The sequence below is a fragment of the Oryctolagus cuniculus genome, chromosome 7 (genome assembly GCF_964237555.1).
Source record: "Oryctolagus cuniculus chromosome 7, mOryCun1.1, whole genome shotgun sequence".
NCBI classification, from domain to species: Eukaryota; Metazoa; Chordata; class Mammalia; order Lagomorpha; family Leporidae; genus Oryctolagus; species Oryctolagus cuniculus.
In genome coordinates, this window is record NC_091438.1 from 105,711,302 (window position 1) to 105,732,237 (window position 20,936).

At 37.0% G+C, this 20,936-nt stretch overlaps 1 protein-coding gene across 3 annotated transcripts in view; it reads left to right on the top strand.

Annotated features, from left to right (window-relative positions):
* DNAI4 (dynein axonemal intermediate chain 4) overlaps positions 1–20,936 on the top strand; it is a 96,977-nt gene that overhangs the window by 69,410 nt on the left and 6,631 nt on the right. For 2 of the 3 annotated variants that reach the window (XM_008265088.4, XM_017346207.3), the window contains 4 exons: positions 493–591; positions 2,425–2,651; positions 5,316–5,472; positions 15,653–16,982. In XM_008265088.4, coding sequence (XP_008263310.2) covers positions 493–591; positions 2,425–2,651; positions 5,316–5,472; positions 15,653–15,703 — 534 coding nt within the window. In that variant the 3' untranslated portion in view covers positions 15,704–16,982. Of the gene's footprint in view, positions 1–492; positions 592–2,424; positions 2,652–5,315; positions 5,473–15,652; positions 16,983–20,936 lie in introns of those variants that run through there. The other variant, XM_051857654.2, reaches the window with a different exon arrangement.

The following is a 20,936-nucleotide window of genomic DNA, read 5'->3' on the forward strand; positions in this document are numbered from 1 at the left end:
GCTTGCCATTGCTGCCATCCAGGAAGTGAACCAGCAGATGGAAGTTCTCTGTCTCTCCCCCTCTCTCTGTAACTCTTGCTTTCAAAGTAAATAAATAAATCTTTTAAAAATAGTTTCTTCTTTTAAGTCAAAGTTTTTCATGTAGTTTTTTATGCTCTAAACCATTTATAATAATATTTTAAAAAATTTTATTAATATGAAGAGAAGATTTCATGCCTTTCATAGGTTTTATGTAGTTTTGAGACAGGATATTAAGTGTTAGCCTCTATTAAAGCAAAAGACAAATCTATAGCTTTTTCCTGCAGTAGTCTTTCATGTAGTTTCATTATTGGAAGACTGTAACAGAAGCAAAAGGACAACAGATAACTATATTGAAGGCTTATTGTTTTGGCTCTTGAATTGATTTTAATGGTTCCTGAATTGCCTAATATTCTGTTTAGTACACTTAGTAATATATCAGAAATTAGTGCATTTTGATTTTTTGTGTTGCAGGACACAAATATCTATTTGGCTGGCACTGAAGAAGGTCATATTCACAAATGTTCTTGTTCATATAATGAGCAATACCTAGATACCTACAGAGGGCATAAGGTTAGTTTTGTTATAGTAGGTATGACAAATTTGTCTTATAGTATTTTTGAAAAAATAATATCATTTTACATTGTATAGTTAACGTGACTACATTTACAGTTGCAAAGTTAAAAATACTATTTGGGCCAGAGGTTAAGAATCTGCTTGGAATGCTCACATCTCTTGGAGCTCAAGTTTAAGTCCCAGCTCTGCTTCTGGTTTGGCATCCTGGTAATGCACACCTTAGGAAGCAGCAGACGATTACTAAAGTACGTGGGTCCCTGCCACCCACAAGGAAGACCCAGACTGAGTTCCCAACTCCTGCTTCAGGTTGGCCTAGCCCCAGCTGATGTCAGTTTTGGGGGATGAATAAATGGATGGAAGAAAGCCCTCTTTCCCTCTCTGTTCCAAATAAATTTTTAAAAATAGTAAAATAAGCTTATCAATTGTTAAATTTTAAAAAAACATTAGTTTGAAGTAAGTGCTTTCTTGTAAATTAGGGCTTTTTATTTGGCTTCTTGATACCCTTGATGTTTTTTCTTGAAAATTATGGAAATCACAACCTTTATTTATTTGTAAAAATACTTTGCGAAGGAGATACCTTTCTCTGAAGGGAGGAGTGAACTTCCACTTTGACTATGGCCTTGTCTAAATAAGATCAGAGTTGGCGAACTCAAGAGGCTTCCATAGCCTTGGCAGCTCAGGACAAGAGCCTCGGGTGATTATTGATGTCATAAATCAAGAGTGTCAACTGTTAAATCAACAGCAGGAGTCACTGTGCACTTACTCCTCATGTAGGATCTCTGTCCTTAATGTGTTGTGCTATGTGAATTAGCTGTATAACTAGTACTCAAACAGTACTTTACACTTTGTTTCTGTGTGGTTGCAAACTATTGAAATCTTTACTTAGTATATACTAAATTGATCTTCTGTATATAAAGATAATTGAAAATGAATCTTGATGTGAATGGGATGGGAGAGGGAGTGGGAGATGGGATGGTTGCGGGTGGGAGGGAGGTTATGGGGGGAAAAAGCCGCTATAATCCAAAAGTTGTACTTTGGAAATTTATATTTATTAAATCAAAGTTAAAAAAAGAAAAAAAATATTTTGTTTATAAAAATATCTAATCCCAAAGAAAATGGCCTTTTTGTCACATTTAGTCTTTATTTTTATGATTATAACATTCCTGCTTTATTTTCTATTTTCTTTTTTTTCCTTTTTTTTTTTTTTTTTTTTTTTGACAGGCAGAGTGGACAGTGAGAGAGAGAGACAGAGAGAAAGGTCTTCCTTTGCTGTTGGTTCACCCTCCAATGGCCGCCGCGGCCAGCGCGCTGCGTCCGGCGCACCGCGCTGATCCAAAGCCAGGAGCCAGGTGCCAGGTGCTTCTCCTGGTCTCCCATGGGGTGCAGGGCCCAAGCACTTGGGCCATCCTCCACTGCACACCCGGGCAATAGCAGAGAGCTGGCCTAGAAGAGGGGCAACTGGGACAGAATCCGGCGCCCCGACTGGGACTAGAACCTGGTGTGCCGACGCCGCAAGGCGGAGGATTAGCCTATGGAGCCATGGCGCCAGCTCTTTTTTTCTTAATGTTCTTTGTTATCTTTTTAAAGTAGGTGAAATATATATGGATATTTAGTGATTTTTGTAATAATTGTATGTTTATGTTTCTATATGAGATAATTTAAGGAAGATTCAATTTATAATCTTACTCTCAGTTAAGTAATACCCACGAAAATGGATGGTGTGTAAATATTCTAGAAAAAAAGTTTAGTATTTTTAATTTGTTGGTCAAGCTTAAAATATAAGATGTTAAATATTTACGTAGGTATTTTGCTTTATTTGTCTATTTCCAGGGTCCAGTGTATAAAGTAACATGGAATCCATTTTGTCATGATGTATTCTTAAGCTGTTCAGCAGACTGGGGTGTAATGATATGGCAACAGGAGAATCTCGAGCCATTTTTGAGTTTTTATCCAACCACTTATGTTGTTTATGACGTTGCCTGGTCACCAAAATCATCTTATATATTTGCCGCTGCAAATGAGAGCAGAGTGGAGATTTGGGACCTTCACATAAGCACGTAAGTGTTAACTATTAATGATTTCTTGGTGACATTTCTAATAGGATCAGTTGAAACTAACTGATACCTGATAGTTTTGACATTGGTTAGAGAGTATTGTAGTTAGTTTAAAACAAATAGTTTATGACAGGCCTTTATGAATAAAGATAAATGTCAGGATGCTATATTAATGCTGGTTATTTATACCACATGCAGTTTTTAACATATTTGAATGAAAATAGTTTTTCAGGCCTGCACTGTGGTATAGTAGGCTAAGCCTCTGCTTAAAGGACTGGAATCCCATATGGACACAAGTTCAAGTCCTAGCTGCTCTTCTTCCAATCCAGCTCTCTGCTATGGCCTGGGAAAGCAGTTAAAGATGGCCCAAGTCCTTGGGCCTCTGCACCCATGTGGGAGACCCGGAAGAAGCTCCTGGCTCCTGACTTCAGATCAGCTCTGCTCCGGCCATTGCAGCCATCTGGGGAGGGAACCAATAGTGGAAGACCTTTATCTGTCACTCCTTGTTTTTGTAACTCTAGTTCTCAAATAAATTAAAAAAAAATAGTTTTTCTTATCTCTTCAAATTTTTACAGGCTCATGTAGGATATTCTTAGTCATTGCCTGATTTATAGAGGAATAAAGAGGCATGATTACATTTTAGCTGAAGATTCTCTATAATAAGATAAATAAAACAAAGTAATTATTTTTGCAATATTTACTTATTCTCTTACTTCATTTCAAAACATATTTAAAGGAATATGCACTTAATTAAGAATTCTGATTTAGGATGTTAATAAAGTTATTAGAAGTTCATCTATATCCATATATTCTTATGTGAAAATTTATATGATTTTGGAATAAAAGGATTACTGATTCTACTTCAATTGGAAAATATCATGTACCTGTGCTAGTTGTTAGCATAATTGTTAGCAGAAGGAATTAGGAAAATACATTCTTTTATAAAATAGCATCAATCCAGACTTCAAATATAATACAAAATAATATTTTTTAGTATGACTACTGTATAAAATTGCTACTTAAATAATCCTACTTTTTTAATTTTTAAGATATATTTGAAAAACAGTGAGACAGAGTGAGAGAGAGAGAACTTCTCTCTGTTGGGTCACTGCCCACAACAGCCAGGGCTGGTCAGGCCAAAGCTGAGAGCCTGAAACTCAATCTGGGTCTCTCATGTGCTGGCAGGGACCCAAATACTTAAGCCATTACCTGCTGTCTCCAAGGGTGTGCATTAACAGGAAGCGAGAAACAAGCAGAGCTGGGACTTGAACTGACACACTCTGATACAGCATGTTGGCATCCCAAACAGCATCTTCACCGCTAAATGCCTCAAATCTACGTCTGATTTTAATTTTTCTGGTAACATTGTGGCTTTGTATACTTCACTAGAACTATACAAGTTTTCTGCTTTTGTTTTGTGTTTTAAGGTCATAGGTGATTTCTCTGAATGATCAAGCCTGGGAAAATTTCCTGTTCAAAATATCCTTCTGCATCCAGAGGTTCATTTTGTTAGTGTACACAAGGGGTCTGTTTGATTGGGGAATCACCAAATAAGCCTAAAGCAAGAGTTACTCAAGGAAATTTACTTGTCTCAAGAAAAGGATACAGTGAAAAGGCATAGTTCTCTAAAGAAACTGCCTCCCTGAAAAGCTGTTTGCCAGTGCTTTGATAGCAAGGTTTAGAGGAGTGTCCTGGATGTACAAAGAGGAAGCTGAAGGGCCCTTTCTGCTCCAGCAGGATGTGTCTTCATGCATTGTATGTTCAAAAATCTGACTCATACTAGTTTCTTGTTAGTGGTGGTCTAGTCTCCTGCTACAATATTTCAAGATAAGTTTTCCTGGAAAATCCTCTGAAAAATTAGCTCAAGGACTTCATATTCCCTACTCATGTTCCTATTGCCTAAATCCTACACTCTTGGTTACAATTTGTATGAAAGCATTATTCTGTTAGAAGAGAAGTGTTGTTAATAAATTGTGTTAGTTAGCATGCTGCAGACAAACAGAACCAACAGAATGTAGGTATCTATGTATAGGTCTGCTCTGTATCCATATTTAAAGATATCTACTTTAAGGAATTAGCGCACACAATTATGGGTCCTACCAAGTCTGAAGTCTGCAGAACAGACTGGCAGACTACAGTTTCTGGTAGGAGTCCTGTTGTAGCTTTGAGTCCAAAGGCATTCTACAAGTGGAATCTTATTCCACTTTGGGAGAATTCAGCTTTTTTCTTGTAAGACCTCCAACAAATTGGATGAAATATATTTTATGGAGAACTATCGTCTTTATTTCATGTTCTTCTGATTTAAATGTTAATAGCATCTACAAAATATCTCCTAGCAATGTGTAAAATATTTGACTAAACAACTAGGTACTATAGCCCAACTAGGTTGACATACAAAACTAATCATCCCAAAAATTAAACTTATGAGTTCACATTTTAACTGTGAAGTACCTTTATTTACCTTATTGAAGTTAGTTCATTGAAGAAATGAAGATTTTCCATGAGTAATGTGTGAGAACCCGTTATTTTGAATTTGGAACCAGTTTAAAAAGTCCTTGATTTTAGTTACATGAAATAAAGAAAATATATCAAGCTTTTCTTAGTCTGTGTATTAAAATGATTGTTTCAATATTATAACTGAATGTATAAGTAAATATTTCATTACAGTTTGGACCCTCTGATTGTGAATGTGGCTAATCCTGGGATTAAGTTCACGACTGTTCTCTTTGCCAAACAAACTGATTGCCTTCTGGTGGGTGATAGTGATGGACAGGTCACTGTGTATGAACTGAAAAATATGCCTACTACTATGGATTCTGGCCGGGTAAGCCTCAAAACTAAAAATTTATGTCACTTTATGAATCTATTAAATTGTAATTTTGTAGTATGCTGGGGATTAAATTTCTCAAGTTTCTTACATGTAGTATAATGGAGAGAATATAAAGTTGCATGAGTTCCTACCTACTAAGCATGGGTACCTATTAGGCTTATTTTATTTCAGCTTTACTTTCTTTATCTGTAAACAATAACTAGTAAGAATGATAATATTGTGAGCATAATGATTACAGATATTTTATGAAATAATTTTACTGCATGTATTCCAAGATTTTTGATTATGATATATCAAATCATATATATAAATAATCATAATCATATTTTAGATATTTTATAATGTTCCTGAAATGAGAATTTATTTCTATTGACTTAGCATTATCCTATTTTGTTACCCTGGTCTTCAAATATCAAAATTTTTTTTTTAACTTTTATTTAATGAATATAAATTTCCAAAGTACGGCTTATGGATTACAATGGTTTCCCCCCAACAATGTCCCTCCCACCTGCAACCCTCCCCTTTCCCACTCCCTCTCCCCTTCCATTCACATCAAGATTCATTTTCAATTCTCTTTATATATAGAAGATCAGTTTAGCATACATTAAGTAAAGATTTCAACAGTTTGCTCCCACACAGAAACATAAAGTGAAAAATAATAGATGATTTTTTAAATGATGATGAAATCAGATCAGACCTATTGTCATGTTTAATCCCAGTGAGAGTCAAGTTGGGAATTGCTAATTTCTTCTTTTTTTTTTTTTAACAGAAGATCAGTTTAGTATACATTAAGTAAAGATTTCAACAGTTTGCACCCACATAGAAACACAAAGTGAAATATACTGTTTGAGTACTCGTTATAGCACTTAGCACTAAGCCTCAATGTACAGCACATTAAGGACAGAGATCCCACATGAGGAGTAAGTGCACAGTGACTCCTGTTGTTGACTTTACAAATTGACACTCCTGTTTATGGCATCAGCAATCTCCCTATGCACCAGTCATGAGTTTCCAAGGCTATGGAAGCCCCTTGAGTTCTCCGACTCTTATCTAGTTTAGACAAGGTCATAGTCAAAGTGGAGGTTCTCTCCTCCCTTCAGAGAAAGGTACCTCCTTCTTTGAAGACCTGTTCTTTCCACTGGGATCTCACTCACAGAGCTCTTTCATTTAGTTTTTTTTTTTTTTCCCCAGAGTGTCCTGGCTTTCCATGCCTGAAATACTCTCATGGGCTTTTCAGCCAGATTGGAATGCCTTTAGGGCTGATTCTGAGGCCAGAGTGCCGTTTAGGACATCCGCTATTCTATGAGTCTGCTGAGTATCTCACTTCCCATGTTGGATCACTCTCCCCTTAATTTATTCTATCTGTTAGTGTTAGCAGGTACTAGACTTGTTTATGTGCTCCCTTTGACTCTTAGTCCTTTCATTATGATCAACTGTGAACTGAAATTGATCACTTGGACTAGTGAGATGGCATTGGTACATGCCACCTTGATGGGATTAAATTGGAGTCCCCTGGTATGTTTCTAACTCTACCATTTGGGGCAAGTCAGCTTGAGCATGTCCCAAATTGTACATATCTTCCCTCTCTTATTCCCACTCTTATGTTTAACAGGGATCACATTTCAGTTAAATTTCAACACTTAAGAATAACTGTGTATTAATTACAGAATTAAACCAGTCATATTAAGTAGAACAGACAAAAAAAAACTACTAAGAGGGATAATGTATTAAGTTGTTCATTAACAGTCAGGGCTATGCTGATCAAGTCACCATTTCTCATAGTGTTGATTTCACTTCAACAGGTTTCCTTTTTGGTGTTCAGTCAGTTGTCACTGATCAGGGAGAACATATGGTATTTGTCCTTTTGGGACTGGCTTATTTCACTCAGCATGATGTGTTCCAGATTCCTCCATTTTGTTGCAAATGACTGGATTTCGTTGTTTCTTACTGTGGTATAGTATTCTAAAGAGTACATATCCCATAATTTCTTTATCCAGTCTACCGCTGATGGGCATTTAGGTTGGTTCCAGGTCTTGGCTATTGTGAATTGTGCTGCAATAAACATTAGGGTGCAGACAGCTTGTTTGTTTGCCAATTTAAATTCCTTTGGGTAAATTCCAAGGAGTGGGATGGCTGGGTCGAACGGTAGGGTTATATTCAGGTTTCTGAGGAATCTCCAGACTGACTTCCATAGTGGCTTACCCAGTTTGCATTCCCACCAACAGTGGGTTAGTGTCCCTTTTTCCCCACATCCTCGCCAGCATCTATTGTTGGTGGATTTCTGAATGTGAGCCATTCTAACTGGGGTGAGGTGGAACCTCATTGTGGTTTTGATTTGCATTTCCCAAATTGCTAGTGACCTTGAACATTTTTTCATGTGCCTGTTGGCCATTTGGATTTCCTCTTTTGAAAAATGTCTATTGAGGTCCTTAGCCCATCTCTTAAGTGGGTTGTTTGTTTTGTTTTTGTGGAGTTTCTTGATCTCTTTGTAGATTCTGGTTATTAACCCTTTATCTGTTGCATAGTTTGCAAATATTTTTCCCCATTCTGTCGGTTGTCTCTTCACTCTCCTGACTGTTTCTTTTGCAATACAAAAACTTCTCAATTTGATGCAATCCCAATAGTTGATTTTGGCTTTGACTGCCTGTGCCTCCCGGGTCTTTTCCAGAAATTTTTTGCCTGTGCCAATATCTTGAAGGGTTTCTCCAATGTTCTCTAGTAACTTGATGGTGTCAGGTCGTAGATTTAGGTCTTTAATCCATGTTGAGTGGATTTTTGTGTAAGGTGTAAGGTAGGGGTCTTGCTTCATGCTTCTGCACGTGGAAATCCAGTTTTCCCAGCACCATTTATTGAATAGACTGTCCTTGCTCCAGGAATTGGTTTTAGATCCTTGATCAAATATAAATTGGCTGTAGATGTTTGGGTTGATTTCTGGTGTTTCAATTCTGTTCCATTGGTCTATCCATCTGTTTCTGTACCAGTACCATGCTGTTTTGATTACAACTGCCCTATAGTATGTCCTGAAATCTGGTATTGTGATGCCTCTGGCTTTGTTTTTGTTGTACAAGATTGCTTTAGCTATTCGAGGTCTCTTGTGCCTCCATATAAATTTCAGCACCATTTTTTCCAGATCTGAGAAGAAGGTATTCGGTATCTTGATTGGTATTGCATTGAATGTATACATTGCTTTTGGGAGAATGGACATTTTGATGATATTGATTCTTCCAATCCATGAGCATGGAAGATTTTTCCATTTCTTGGTATCCTCTTCTAGTTCTTTCTTTAAGGTTTTGTAATTTTCATCATAGAGATCTTTGATATCCTTGGTTAAGTTTATTCCAAGGTATTTGATTGTTTTTGTAGCTATTGTGAATGGGATTGATCTTAGAAGTTCTTCCTCAGCCATGGCATTGTCTGTGTATACAAAGGCTGTTGATTTTTGTGCATTGATTTTATACCCTGCTACTTTGCCAAACTCTTCTATGAGTTCCAATAGTCTCTTAGTAGAGTTCTTTGGGTCCCCTAAATAAAGAATCATATCATCTGCAAAGAGGGATAGTTTGAGTTCTTCCTTCCCAATTTGTATCCCTTTAATTTCTTTTTCTTGCCTAATAGCTCTGGCTAGAACCTCCAGAACTATATTGAATAGCAGTGGTGAGAGTGGGCATCCCTGTCTGGTACCAGATCTCAGTGGAAATGCTTTCAACTTTTCCCCATTCAATAGGATGTTGGCTGTGGGTTTTTCATAGATTGCTTTGATTGTATTGAGGAATGTTCCTTCCAAACCCAGTTTGCTTAGAATTTTCATCATGAACGGGTGTTGTATTTTATCAAATGCTTTCTCGGCGTCTATTGAGATAATCATATGGTTTTTCTTCTGCAGTCTGTTAATGTGGTGTATCACATTGATTGTTTTGCACACATTAAACCATCTCTGCATACCAGGGATAAATCCCACTTGGTCTGGGTGGATGATCTTTCTGATGTGTTGTTGCATTCTATTGGCCAGAATTTTATTGAGGATTTTTGCATCTATGTTCATCAGGGATATTGGTCTGTAATTCTCTTTCAATGCTGCATCTTTTTCCGGCTTAGGAATTAAGGTGATGCTGGCTTCATAGAAAGAATTTGGGAGGACTCCCTATTTTTCGATTGTTCTGAATAGTTTGAGAAGAATTGGAGTCAGTTCTTCTTTAAATGTCTGGTAGAATTCAGCAGTGAATCCATCTGGTCCTGGGCTTTTCTTTGTTGGGAGGGCCTTTATTACTGTTTCAATTTCTGTCTCAGTTATGGGTCTGTTTAGGTTTTCGATGTCTTCCTGGTTCAATTTAGGTAGGTTGCATGTGTCCAGGAATCTATCCATTTCTGATAGGTTTCCTTGTTTGCTGGCATACAAGTCCTTGTAGTAATTTCTGATGATTCTTTTTATTTCTGTGGTGTCTGTTGTTATGTTTCCTTTTTCATCTCTGATTTTATTGATTTGGGTCTTTTCTCTTCTTTTTTTAGTTAGTTGGGCCAATGGGGTGTCAATTTTGTTTATTTTTTTCAAAAACCAGCTCCTCGTTTGGCTGATTTTTTGTAATTTTTTTTTATTCAATCCTGTTGATTTCTTCTCTGATTTTAATTATTTCTCTTCTACTAGATTTGGGTCTGGTTTGCTGTAGGTTTTCTAGATCCTTGAGGTGAATTGAAAGCTCATCTATTTGGTGCCTTTCCAATTTCTTGATGTAGGCACCTATTGCTATAAACTTTCCTCTTAACACTGCTTTTGCTGCGTCCCATAAGTTTTGGTATGTTGTGCTGTTATCCTCATTTACTTCCAGAAAATTTTTGATTTCTCTTTTAATTTCTTCTATGACCCATTGTTCATTCAGGAGCATGTTGTTCAGTCTCCATGTGTTTGTGTATGCTCTAGGGATCCCTGAGTTGCTAATTTCCAACTTCATTCCTTTATGGTCTGAGAAGCTGCATGGTATGATTCTAATTCTTTTGAATTTGCTGAGACTTGCTTTATGGCCTAGTATGTGGTCAATCCTAGAGAAGGTTCCATGTACTGCTGAGAAGAATGTAAAATCTTTAGCTGTAGGATTGAAAGTTCTGTAAATATTTTTAGATCCATTTGGGCTATAGTGTCGTTTAAATCTACTGTATCCTTGTTGATCTTCTGTCCTGTTGATCTGTCTATTTCTAAGAGTGGAGTATTGAAGTCCCCCAGTACTATTGTATTGGGGTCTAAGTCTCCCTTTAAGTCCCTTAACAAATCTTTTAGATAAACCGGTGCCCTGTAGTTAGGTGCATATACATTGATAATTGTTATATCTTCCTGTTGAATTGATCCCTTAATCATTATATAGTGTCCCTCTTGTCTCTCTTAACAGTTTTTGTGGTAAAGTTTATGTTGTCCGATATTAAGATGGCTACGCCCGCTCTTTTTTCATTTCTGTTGGCATGGTATATCGTTTTCCAGCCTTTCACTTTCAGTCTGTATGGATCTTTGTTGGAAAGATGTGTTTCTTGTAAGCAGCAAATAGATGGGTTTTGTTCCTTAACCCAATCAGCCAATCGGTGTCTTTTAACTGGACAGTTCAGGCCATTAACGTTAAATGTGACTAATGGTAAGTGGTAACTTTGCCCTGCCATTTGCCAAAGATAAGTTCTAATATATGCTTTGAATTCCCTGTGATCTTTTGCTGTGAGCTTTCCTTCCTTCTTTCATATTGATGACCGTGTTTCTGTGTTTCTGTGTGCAACACATCTTTAAGCATCTTTTGCAGGGCTGGACGAGTGGCAACAAATTCTTTCAATTTCTGTTTGCTATGAAAAGTCTTTATTTCACCTTCATTCACAAATGATAGCTTTGCAGGATATAATATTCTGGGCTGGCAGTTGTTCTCTCTTAGTACCTGGGCTATATCTCGCCATTCCCTTCTAGCTTGTAGTGTTTCTGATGAGAAGTCAGCTGTGAGTCTAATTGGAGATCCTCTGAGAGTAATTTGACATTTCTCTCTTGCACACTTTAGGATCTTTTCTTTATGTTTCACTGTGGAGAGTTTAATTACAACGTGTCGTGGTGAGGATCTCTTTTGGTCGTGTTTATTAGGGGTTCTGTGAGCTTCCTGTACTAGGATTTCTCTGTCCTTCTCCAAACCTGGGAAATTTTCTGCTAATATCTCACTAAAAAGGCCTTCTAATCCTTTCTCCCTCTCCATGCCTTCAGGAACTCCTAGAACTCGAATGTTGGGTTTTTTAATAGTATCCTGAAGATTCCTGACAGTATGTTTTAGATTTCTAATTTCCTCTTCTTTTCTTTGGTCTGACTGTATCCTTTCCTGTTCTCTGTCTTCTAAGTCCAATATTCTCTCTTCTGCTTCACCCATTCTGTTTGTAAGGCTCTCTATTGTGTTTTTCATTTGATCTATTGAATTCTTCACTTCATTATGATTTCTCGTCACTATCACAGTTTCCTGTTGTACTAGTTGTTTTGTTTCATTTTGATTCCTCCTTAATATTTCATTTTCATGAGAGAGATTTTCTATCTTGTCCATTAATGATTTCTGTAGTTCAAGAATTTGTTTTTGAGAACTTCTTAATGTTCTTATCAATTTTTTGAGCTCTGCTTCTTGCATTTCTTCTATGTCATCATCTTCATAATCTTGAATTGGGGTGTCTTTTTCATTTGGGGGCGTCATGGTGACTTCCTTGTTTTTATTACCTTGGTTTTTGCGTTTGTTATTTGGCATATTGGAGATATTTGGTTTCTTCACTGTGGTGCTTTTTCTTGTTATACTATGACTCTAGATTAAGTGGACTGTCTGTTTTTGATGGAGCCTTAGAGGCTTGAGATGGGTGTGGCCTGAGAGCTCTGTTTGGTGTGCCAAAGGTGACACTCCCAGGTTAGGTGTGGTAGATCTCTCTCTCTTTCTTTTTCTGATTCAAAAGGGAAGTAATTCCACACAGCTGAACGAAGTTGGAGGTAGTTAGCAGGCAAATGATATACCCACAGGAGCCAGAGATCGGAAGCTGTTTCCCAAGGACCACACAGGGAATCTGTTCTGCCCTCAGAGTGGGCTCAAATTCTCCTTCAGTCTCCCACTGGGTTGCCAAAGTTACGGAATTGTAGCGTCTCTGGAGAGTACTCACGTGAATTCTGTGAGTTCTCTCCCCCACCGTCTCTTTTTTCACAGTCTCAGTTCAGTAGCACCACAAATTTACTAGGTCCTAATCTCCTGTTAATTCGCCCCGCCCAGAGTCAGGTTTTTCTGCTAGGCTCAGGGCCTGTGCAGACCTGAGGTCGCTCTGCTTATGACGTATGTCCAAGATGGTGCCTGCTCTTTGTCTTGCTCGCCCTTGAGAGGTGAGCAGAGAGAGAGAAACCCGTGTCCGTACCAGTCACCTTTTTTTTTCTCTCTCTCTCTACCAGTTAGCCTGGTGAACTCCCCCCCCACCCGGGGTCATTCCCTCTAGTCTCCTCTCTCCGCTTGTCTGCTGGTGTCTCGGGCTATTGAGGTTCGGCTCACCTCACGTTCCAGCGCTGGTGTGTTGAGTCTGCTGCTGGTGTCCCGAACTGTGGGCTCCCACACTCTCCACGCAGGTCCACTGTGAATCACGTGTTCCAGAAGAGTTTCTTCTGCTGTTTCCTCCCCTACTCTTCCTTGAACCTGCAGTATCTCCACTTTTATTAAACTGTCTCTCCCCGGACTATCAGTGTGCTCCCTTCCTATTCCACCATCTTGCCTCCTCTCCAAATATCAAAATTTTGTGTCCAAGCTTTGACTAGGAACTCAGTATCATGGGATGTCCATTATTTTAAAAATGACTTCTCATTTTTCAGTGTTTCTTATGTTTAAATTGTTGCAAACAGTAATCTGGTAAATACTATCACATAAATGAAAAACTTGATAAAATATTCAAAATATACGCACATCAATAAAAAACCATTAAGACGATAATAAAAGAGTGGGCATTGTTCAGGAACAAGTCATTCACAAGAAATGACTACTAAGTATATTTTAAAATTCAACCTCAAGAATAATTAAAGAAATAAAAATTTATTGTTTAAAATGTGGTAGCATTCTCATGTATCAAGATGACAATGTTGATTTAAAGTTTTTTGTGGGAATATTTAATATTGGCAAATATTTGATCAATTCTGTGATATTGATAATTAGAATACAAATTATTATAACTTCTTTGGTTATAGCAATGTAACCAAGACAATTAGAAATGTTTGGAGAATATTAATTCCTTGAACTAGTAATTCCTCTTCTGGGACTCTATCCTACAGAAATATTGATAAATGTAATCAAAGACATCATAGTATTTCCTGTGACAGCACAGGAAAAGAAAAAGGAAAAGGGAACAATCTAAATATCAAATAAGAGAGAAATAAGGCCCTGGAAATAAGATGGTTGATTAGATCTGGGTCACACGTTGGAGGTAGAGTCCTAACCAGCCAACCATATCGTTAAATAAATGTTAAATAAGTAACTAAATAAAATGCATGCGACTCTAATTATCATTGCACAGGCATGTTCCTCCACCCATTTCAAATCTGTGTTCAGTGTCACTTTCTCAGTCAAATCTTCTATGACCATCTTATTTAAAATTTCAGCCTCTACTCTCCTGCACACTTATCCTTCAATATTCTTCCATGACTTATTTTTATTAACAACACTTATCACCTTTGAATATACTATATAATATACTTATATATTTTGTTAATTGCCTGTGTCCCACAGTATTGTATAAACTCCATGAAAACAGTGATTGTTGTCTCTTTCACACTGCGCTATATACCAGTGGCAAAATATAGTATCTGGCTTATAGTAGCTATCTAATAAACAGACGTCTATAGAAACACAGTGCAGCAAATTAATTATTAATTGACTTTTAAAAGGGAAATGTAAAAAGGAAAATGAAAAAAATAAGAAAAGAATACTTTAGGGAAAACTTTCACAAAGGAGATTAAATTTCAACTATAATTGATAGTTTAGGATCTTGCCTTGCAGACAAAAAAAGGTAGGTCTTATTCCAGACTGAAAGGCTTAAGCAAAGATTTGGAATTGGAAATGTTCAAGGAAATGGTGAGTGGACCTTTTAAACTAGTTAACAAGTTACTTGAGAGAAAAGTGACAAAGGAACCAACTGGATTTTTTGTCACTAGAAAAATTATAGCTTTCATGATGTTCTGTAAAAAATGATGGAAAAATCATTTAAGGTTCACAATTCTAGGAGTGACACAGAGAAAAAAATAAAATTAAATCTGTATCTCACACTTTGTGAATTGGCAAATGCCAAATGGATTGAAAATCTATGTGAAAAATAAAATAAACTTTAGAAGAAAATACAAGAATATGTCTTCATACTATAAATGTAAAGATAGTTTTTTTAAAAATAAGTTAAAAAATCTAATTTTTATGTTTCCTTATTTGTAAAACGAACATAATAATGGTTCCAGAATTAAAACTTTATAAAAAGAGTAAATGAGTTAATAGGGTCAGAATAATTAGAACTTTTCCAGGTGTATATTAAATTCTTAATATACTTCAGCTATTCTTTGTATAATTATGTCAAAGTTAAAATTTTCCATTCAGATTTTAAAAAAATTCTATTCAGGATTTCATATATCAAATTAAAAATATCAGATTAGAAGAAGAGATTTCCAACATAAATAGAAGACATTTTTATACAATATGTATTAGAAACTCTTATATGTGATTTCATCCCTTTTAGTAAAACTAAACTTTTAACAAAAAGATTAGTGTTATTGAGTGAAAACACAAACTCACATGAAAATTGAGAAGTTCTACTCTCTTAAATCAAGTGTTATCAGATCTGGAAAGAGCTTAAGATATCATGCAGTTTAATAGATATTTTACAGATGAGAATGTTGAAACATTACAGCTAAGTAGGAGCTGCCAAAATTGCCCTGTGAATCATTGTAAAATTATTTATCAAACTTTTTTAAGAGTCTTTCATAGGAAAGAACAGGTTTACACTAGGAAGTACCCATGACTGTTCAAACTTGTCTTTGTTTGTTCCCTTTTTACAGACTTACTGGATGCCTTTTATGTATGTATCACTAAGCTATAAATTTTAAATGACACCTTAAAGACTACTTTACCTTTTAGGTTGCATATTATGGCATTATAATTGTGACTTTTTTTCTTTCCAGGGAAATATAATATGTACTTTGCTTGGACCAAAATCAAACCAACCAGGATAATTCATCATTCTTAATATCTTTCTGTTGTTGTTTAAAGAAAAAGGATCAGTGTTTAACGTTCATTCATTTGTATTGTATGCAGCAAGCTGAGATTTTGATTTTTAAAAACAATACTTGATGCATAACCTCCATTTCAATTTAAAGAAATTTTATTTCACATATATATGATTAGTTTGTAACATAAGTTAACAGTGGTTCTAAATAAGAGTTTTGTTAGATTTTCTTAATTTTTCTAAAGATGTTTCTACTGTATTTCTTGGTCACATTCCAACTATACATAAGGACACTTATGACTTATACAATGTCCAGATATGTTAGAAAATCATTCCCTTAGAAGTAAAACTTGGAAATTATTAAAATTACTTAAACCAAAATCTTTTTGACAAAATTGGACTGACTTTTAAATCTTCTGCTTTTCAAACTCTATTTTCAAGAATTTATATAATTACTATATAATAATGCAGTCAGTTATTATTATAATAAGAACAGCAGATTCTCATACCCAACTTTTAATCAAAACTTTATCCTCCTAGATCTGAGAACTGAAGCTGTGGAACTTTATTAGGCTATTTTAACAAGCACAGGTTATAACTGCAAGTATTAGAATTGTATTGTTTAGCCAACAGGCATTACACTAACAGTTAAGTGACAAAAGTAAATCTGAGTCACATCAGGACACCCTTATCTGCATGCCTAAAATCTGCTGTAAAATTTAAGCCCGGATTTAAATGGACTCAGAGAGAAATTAGAAAGTCTGTGATCTACAGGCCACATCAGGATGTTATTTCAGGAAGGGTTTTAAAGAGAGGTGGTGGAAATGGGGGTGAGAGTAGGGGGCAGTGCCTCCTCCAAATATAGATTGTTAGCAGGTTATTCCCTGGAGTTTGTTTTAGCAAGTTCTGAGTTTGTTATTTGAGACCATAGGACATTATGGCCTATTCTACAAAGCATTCTAAGTGCTGAGGAGAGGATAAGACATACAAAACTCTTAATGCTCTGGAAAAAAATATTATGTATTAGAAACTGCAGATGGAATCAGTTTAATGGTAGAAACTACTATTTAAGAATATCCATTTCTTCAAAATCTCCATTTCCTTGAAGCCATTCTTTAAATAAAAGCAAGGCAATTTTTAAATGACTCACGATGGATGAAGTCAGTTTTAAAGGATTTTGAATTTTCTACTGGTGTAAGTCATTGTGATTATCTTTGTCTTTCTGAAGGGTTGTACTTTCCACAACATTTTGTATAAGAAAATAAAAACCTGATTTGATTGAAAAAGTGTGTTTCCTGTTACTATATTTTTTAAATTTTTTAAAAATTGTTCCGTGTTCTCCTCTCGTTGTTTATCAAACCTAAATGAGATGTAAAGTATTCTTTTCAGATCCTGGGCAGCTGGTTGTAAAGCACTGAGCCTATTCCATTGCACTCTTCTCACCTGCTTCTCCAGCTGTCTGAAGCGGTTTTCCCATGCCTGTAGAGTAGCATGATTTTCACTATAAGATCATTTACGTGGGGGTTTCAGAAGGAATCATGTTTCTTGCTTTCTTAGGCTGAATGAGAATTCTGCTTAGCCAGTAGCCATCTTGTGTTATCCCCCCACCCCCCCCACCCACACACACCCCAGTGTGCTGGTTAGGGACTGAAGGAGGGAATGCTGACTCTGCTAACTTTAGGCTCTAATTTCCTGCTAGATATTCATGACTTCATGTGATCATTTTCTGCTAGGCATCTCCCATATGCAACTTACATTATTATTGTCAGACAGTAAATTGTTAGCTGTTCTTTCAGCTGAATAGGAAAGGATTACTGTATTCACTACTACGTATCAGATTTAATATATTCATTTTGGCTCACCTCTGTGTAGTTATGCACAATTACAAGTGCAGAATTAGAACCTAGTAGTTTCCATTTTGTCTCGATGAGAATCTCCCTAAAAGAAAATGTTGACTTTTACTATAATTTGACTGAATTATCAACATACTAGTAATAATGCACATTAAAATTTTTTATACTTTGCAAAACATGTTTCTATCCATTATCCCAGTGTATCCTAACAGGAATCCTATCAGACATTGGGGCAAGTTGTTATTATCACGGTCTTTATTTTACAGATGATCTAATTAGGACTTGAAGAGGTGATAGAACATGCCAAAGACTATACAGCTGTAACTGATCAGGCTTGATCTCCAGTACTTGTGTACTTTTTGTATCCGTCCCTCTATTGTGGAGTAAATGGCTAATGCCCTATATAGTTTGCTGAGATTTGTAACAACAAAATGTGAGCATGCCTAGTTTTCTATAATTAAGGTTTTATCCATAAGTGATCATGCTTGTAAACTTGTAGCCCTTGCCACATGTGTCCCTTCTGTTGGGAGCAGCTTCCTTGCTATTCCTTACTCCTTCAATATACTTAACTCTTTACACACCTTTCAGACCTCAGTTCAAATCACACCTTCTCAGGAGCACATTTTCTGAACTCCCTTGGGCCTTGAGGTCCTACCACCCAACCAGACTAAATTTAGGCCTTCTGTTAAACGTTTTCAAGCCACTGTGGAATTTTACTTATAGCACTATTTCAGAAATTGTTGTAGCATAACATTTAGAAAATTATTTTTCTTTTTTAAAAAATATTTATTATTTATTTGAAAAGCAATGTTACACAGAGAGGGGGAGAGACAGAGAGAAGAGATCTTCCACCTCTTTGTGGTTGAGTCCCCAAATGGCTGCAATGGCCAGGGCTGGGCCAGTCCAGGCTGAGGCCAGGAACCAGGAGCTTCATCCAGGTCTCCCACCTGGGTGGCAGGGGCCAAGGTACTTGGCCCATCTTGCACTGCTTTTCCCAGGCCATTAGCAGGGAGCTGGATCAGAAGTAGAGCAGCCAAGACTTAAACCTGCACCCATATGGGATGCTGGCATCCCAGGCAGTGGCTTAATCCCTTGCACCACAATGCCAGCTCCTAGAAAATTATTTTTCAGTCCTTGTTTTTTCTTCATTATCTCCCCTACCCCCAAAATGGTAACTTTGTGCGTATAAGTTTAAGGAGACAAGCACAATGATAATAAATCAAATATATCCATTTTGTTCTAAAAAGCATAGGACATAAGAAAAATACAGACCAAGTATCTTAGACATGAAGAGAAATGAAGTTTCCTAAGGAAGAGAGAGTATGGAGAAATGAGGAAAAGAGGGAGGCCTGTAGCTCATAGCAGAGTGGACCTCTGTCCTGTTTCTGAAAAGCTGTATTCAGGAAGTGGTAAGATCTAGGAGAGATCACAGTCTGCTTTGTAAACTTCTCCCCACACCACAAGTGATGTGCAAAAGCAACAGAGACCCACTAGACGGGAGGAAGCCAGGCAACCAGGGAAGCACCAGCCCTGATGACAGAAGGCCTCGGCATGGAGCAAGAGGCTGCAATTACATCCTGGGAAGGAGAAAGAAATCAGGCCAAAGCTGAACTTATGTTAATTTGTTTTGTATGGTGTTTGTTTCTGCTAGTTGGGTGGATTAGAGACTCGAAGTCCCAAACTAAACTGAGTTATAGAAAATACAGTAATATTTCTTGGCTGTAACTGAGTTTCTAAACTAAGATTCATATTTGCTGCTTTAGATATTTATGTGATTATTTGCCTAGTGACTGTTTTCTTCCACATTGTGAGATCCTGGTAGGTAAGAACTATGTGTTTTGCTCGCCATATTGTATGTATCTCCAGTGCCTCTAACAAACAGTACCTCTACAGAGTGGTAATACAACGAAAATGTGTTGAATGAATGAAATATCAAATTAATAGGAAAATCATGGTTTCATGTTTGCCACTTATTACAGCACAGTCTAATACTGTAAATTTAATTTTCTCAATATCCTAACAAAATATCTAATATTACAGGGAATAAAACATTTTAACTGTGAAAAATATCAAGAACATAAAAGCAGCCTGGAAAGTTGATAAATATCTTCATGGTTTTCTTCACTTTATAACAATATAAAATCAGCCTTTCTTGGGGCCTGTGTTGTGACTTACAAGTTAAACCTCTGCCTGTGACCCCAGCACCCAATATAGGCTCCGTTTTTTTTTTCTGAAAGCTTTTATTTAATGAATGCAAATTTCATAGGTATAATTTAGGAATATAGTAGTTCTTTCCCCCATACCCACCATCCCACCCCCACTCCCATCCTACCTCCTGCTCTCTCCTATCCCATTCTTCATTAAGATTCATTTTTTAATTAGCTTTATATACAGAAGACCATATATATAGAAGACTATACTAAGTAAAGATTTCAACAGTTTGCACCCCCCCACACACACACAAAGTATTAAGTACTGTTTGAAAACAAGTTTTGCAGTTAATTCTCATAGTACACCTCATTAAGGATAGAGGTCCTACATGGGGAGTAAGTGCACAGTGACCTCTGTTGTTAATTTAATAATTAGCACTCTTATTTATGACATCAGTGATCACCTGAGGCTCTTGCCATGAGCTGCCAAGGCTATGGAAGCCTTTTGTGACCACAACCTTTGTCAGTATTTAGAGAAGGTTATAAGCAAAGTGGAAGTTCTCTCCTCCCTTCAGAGAAAAGTACATCCTTCTTTGATCGCTCCTCCTTCCCACTGGGGTCTCACTCACAGAGATCCTTCATGTAGGATATTTTTTTTCCAGTCTCTTGGTTTTCCGTGCCTGAACAGCTCTCACAGGATTTTCAGCCACATCCGAATTACGCACTGGTTTGAGACTCAGCTGCTCCACTTCTGATCCACCTCCTTGCTATGGCACCTGGGACAGCAGCAGAAGCTTGGCCCCTTGCACTCACATGCTGACCCGGAAGAAGTTCTTGGTTCCTGGTTTTGGCCTGGTCCAGCCCCAGCTGTTGCAGCCATTTGGGGAGTAAACCTGAAGATGGAGGATCCCTCTCTCCCACTCCCTCTCTCTGTTCCTCCCTCTCCTCCTCCTCCTCTCTCTAACGCTGCCTTTCAAATAAATAAAAAATTAACCTTAAAAAATTAACCATCCTCTTCAAGACAAAAATAAAAACAAGTCTATGCTTTCTTTTATTGAGGAAAATGCCAGTTATCATAAAAAATGGCAATTCTTGGTCTGATGATCCAAGAGCCATATCCCTGCATTCTGGTGTTTTGAGGATCTCTTTGCCGTTGGTGGATGCTGGGTCTTGCCAAGGCCACACCTCTGCTACTGGAGATGCAGACTATACGATGACCATTGTTCCTTCGCATGAC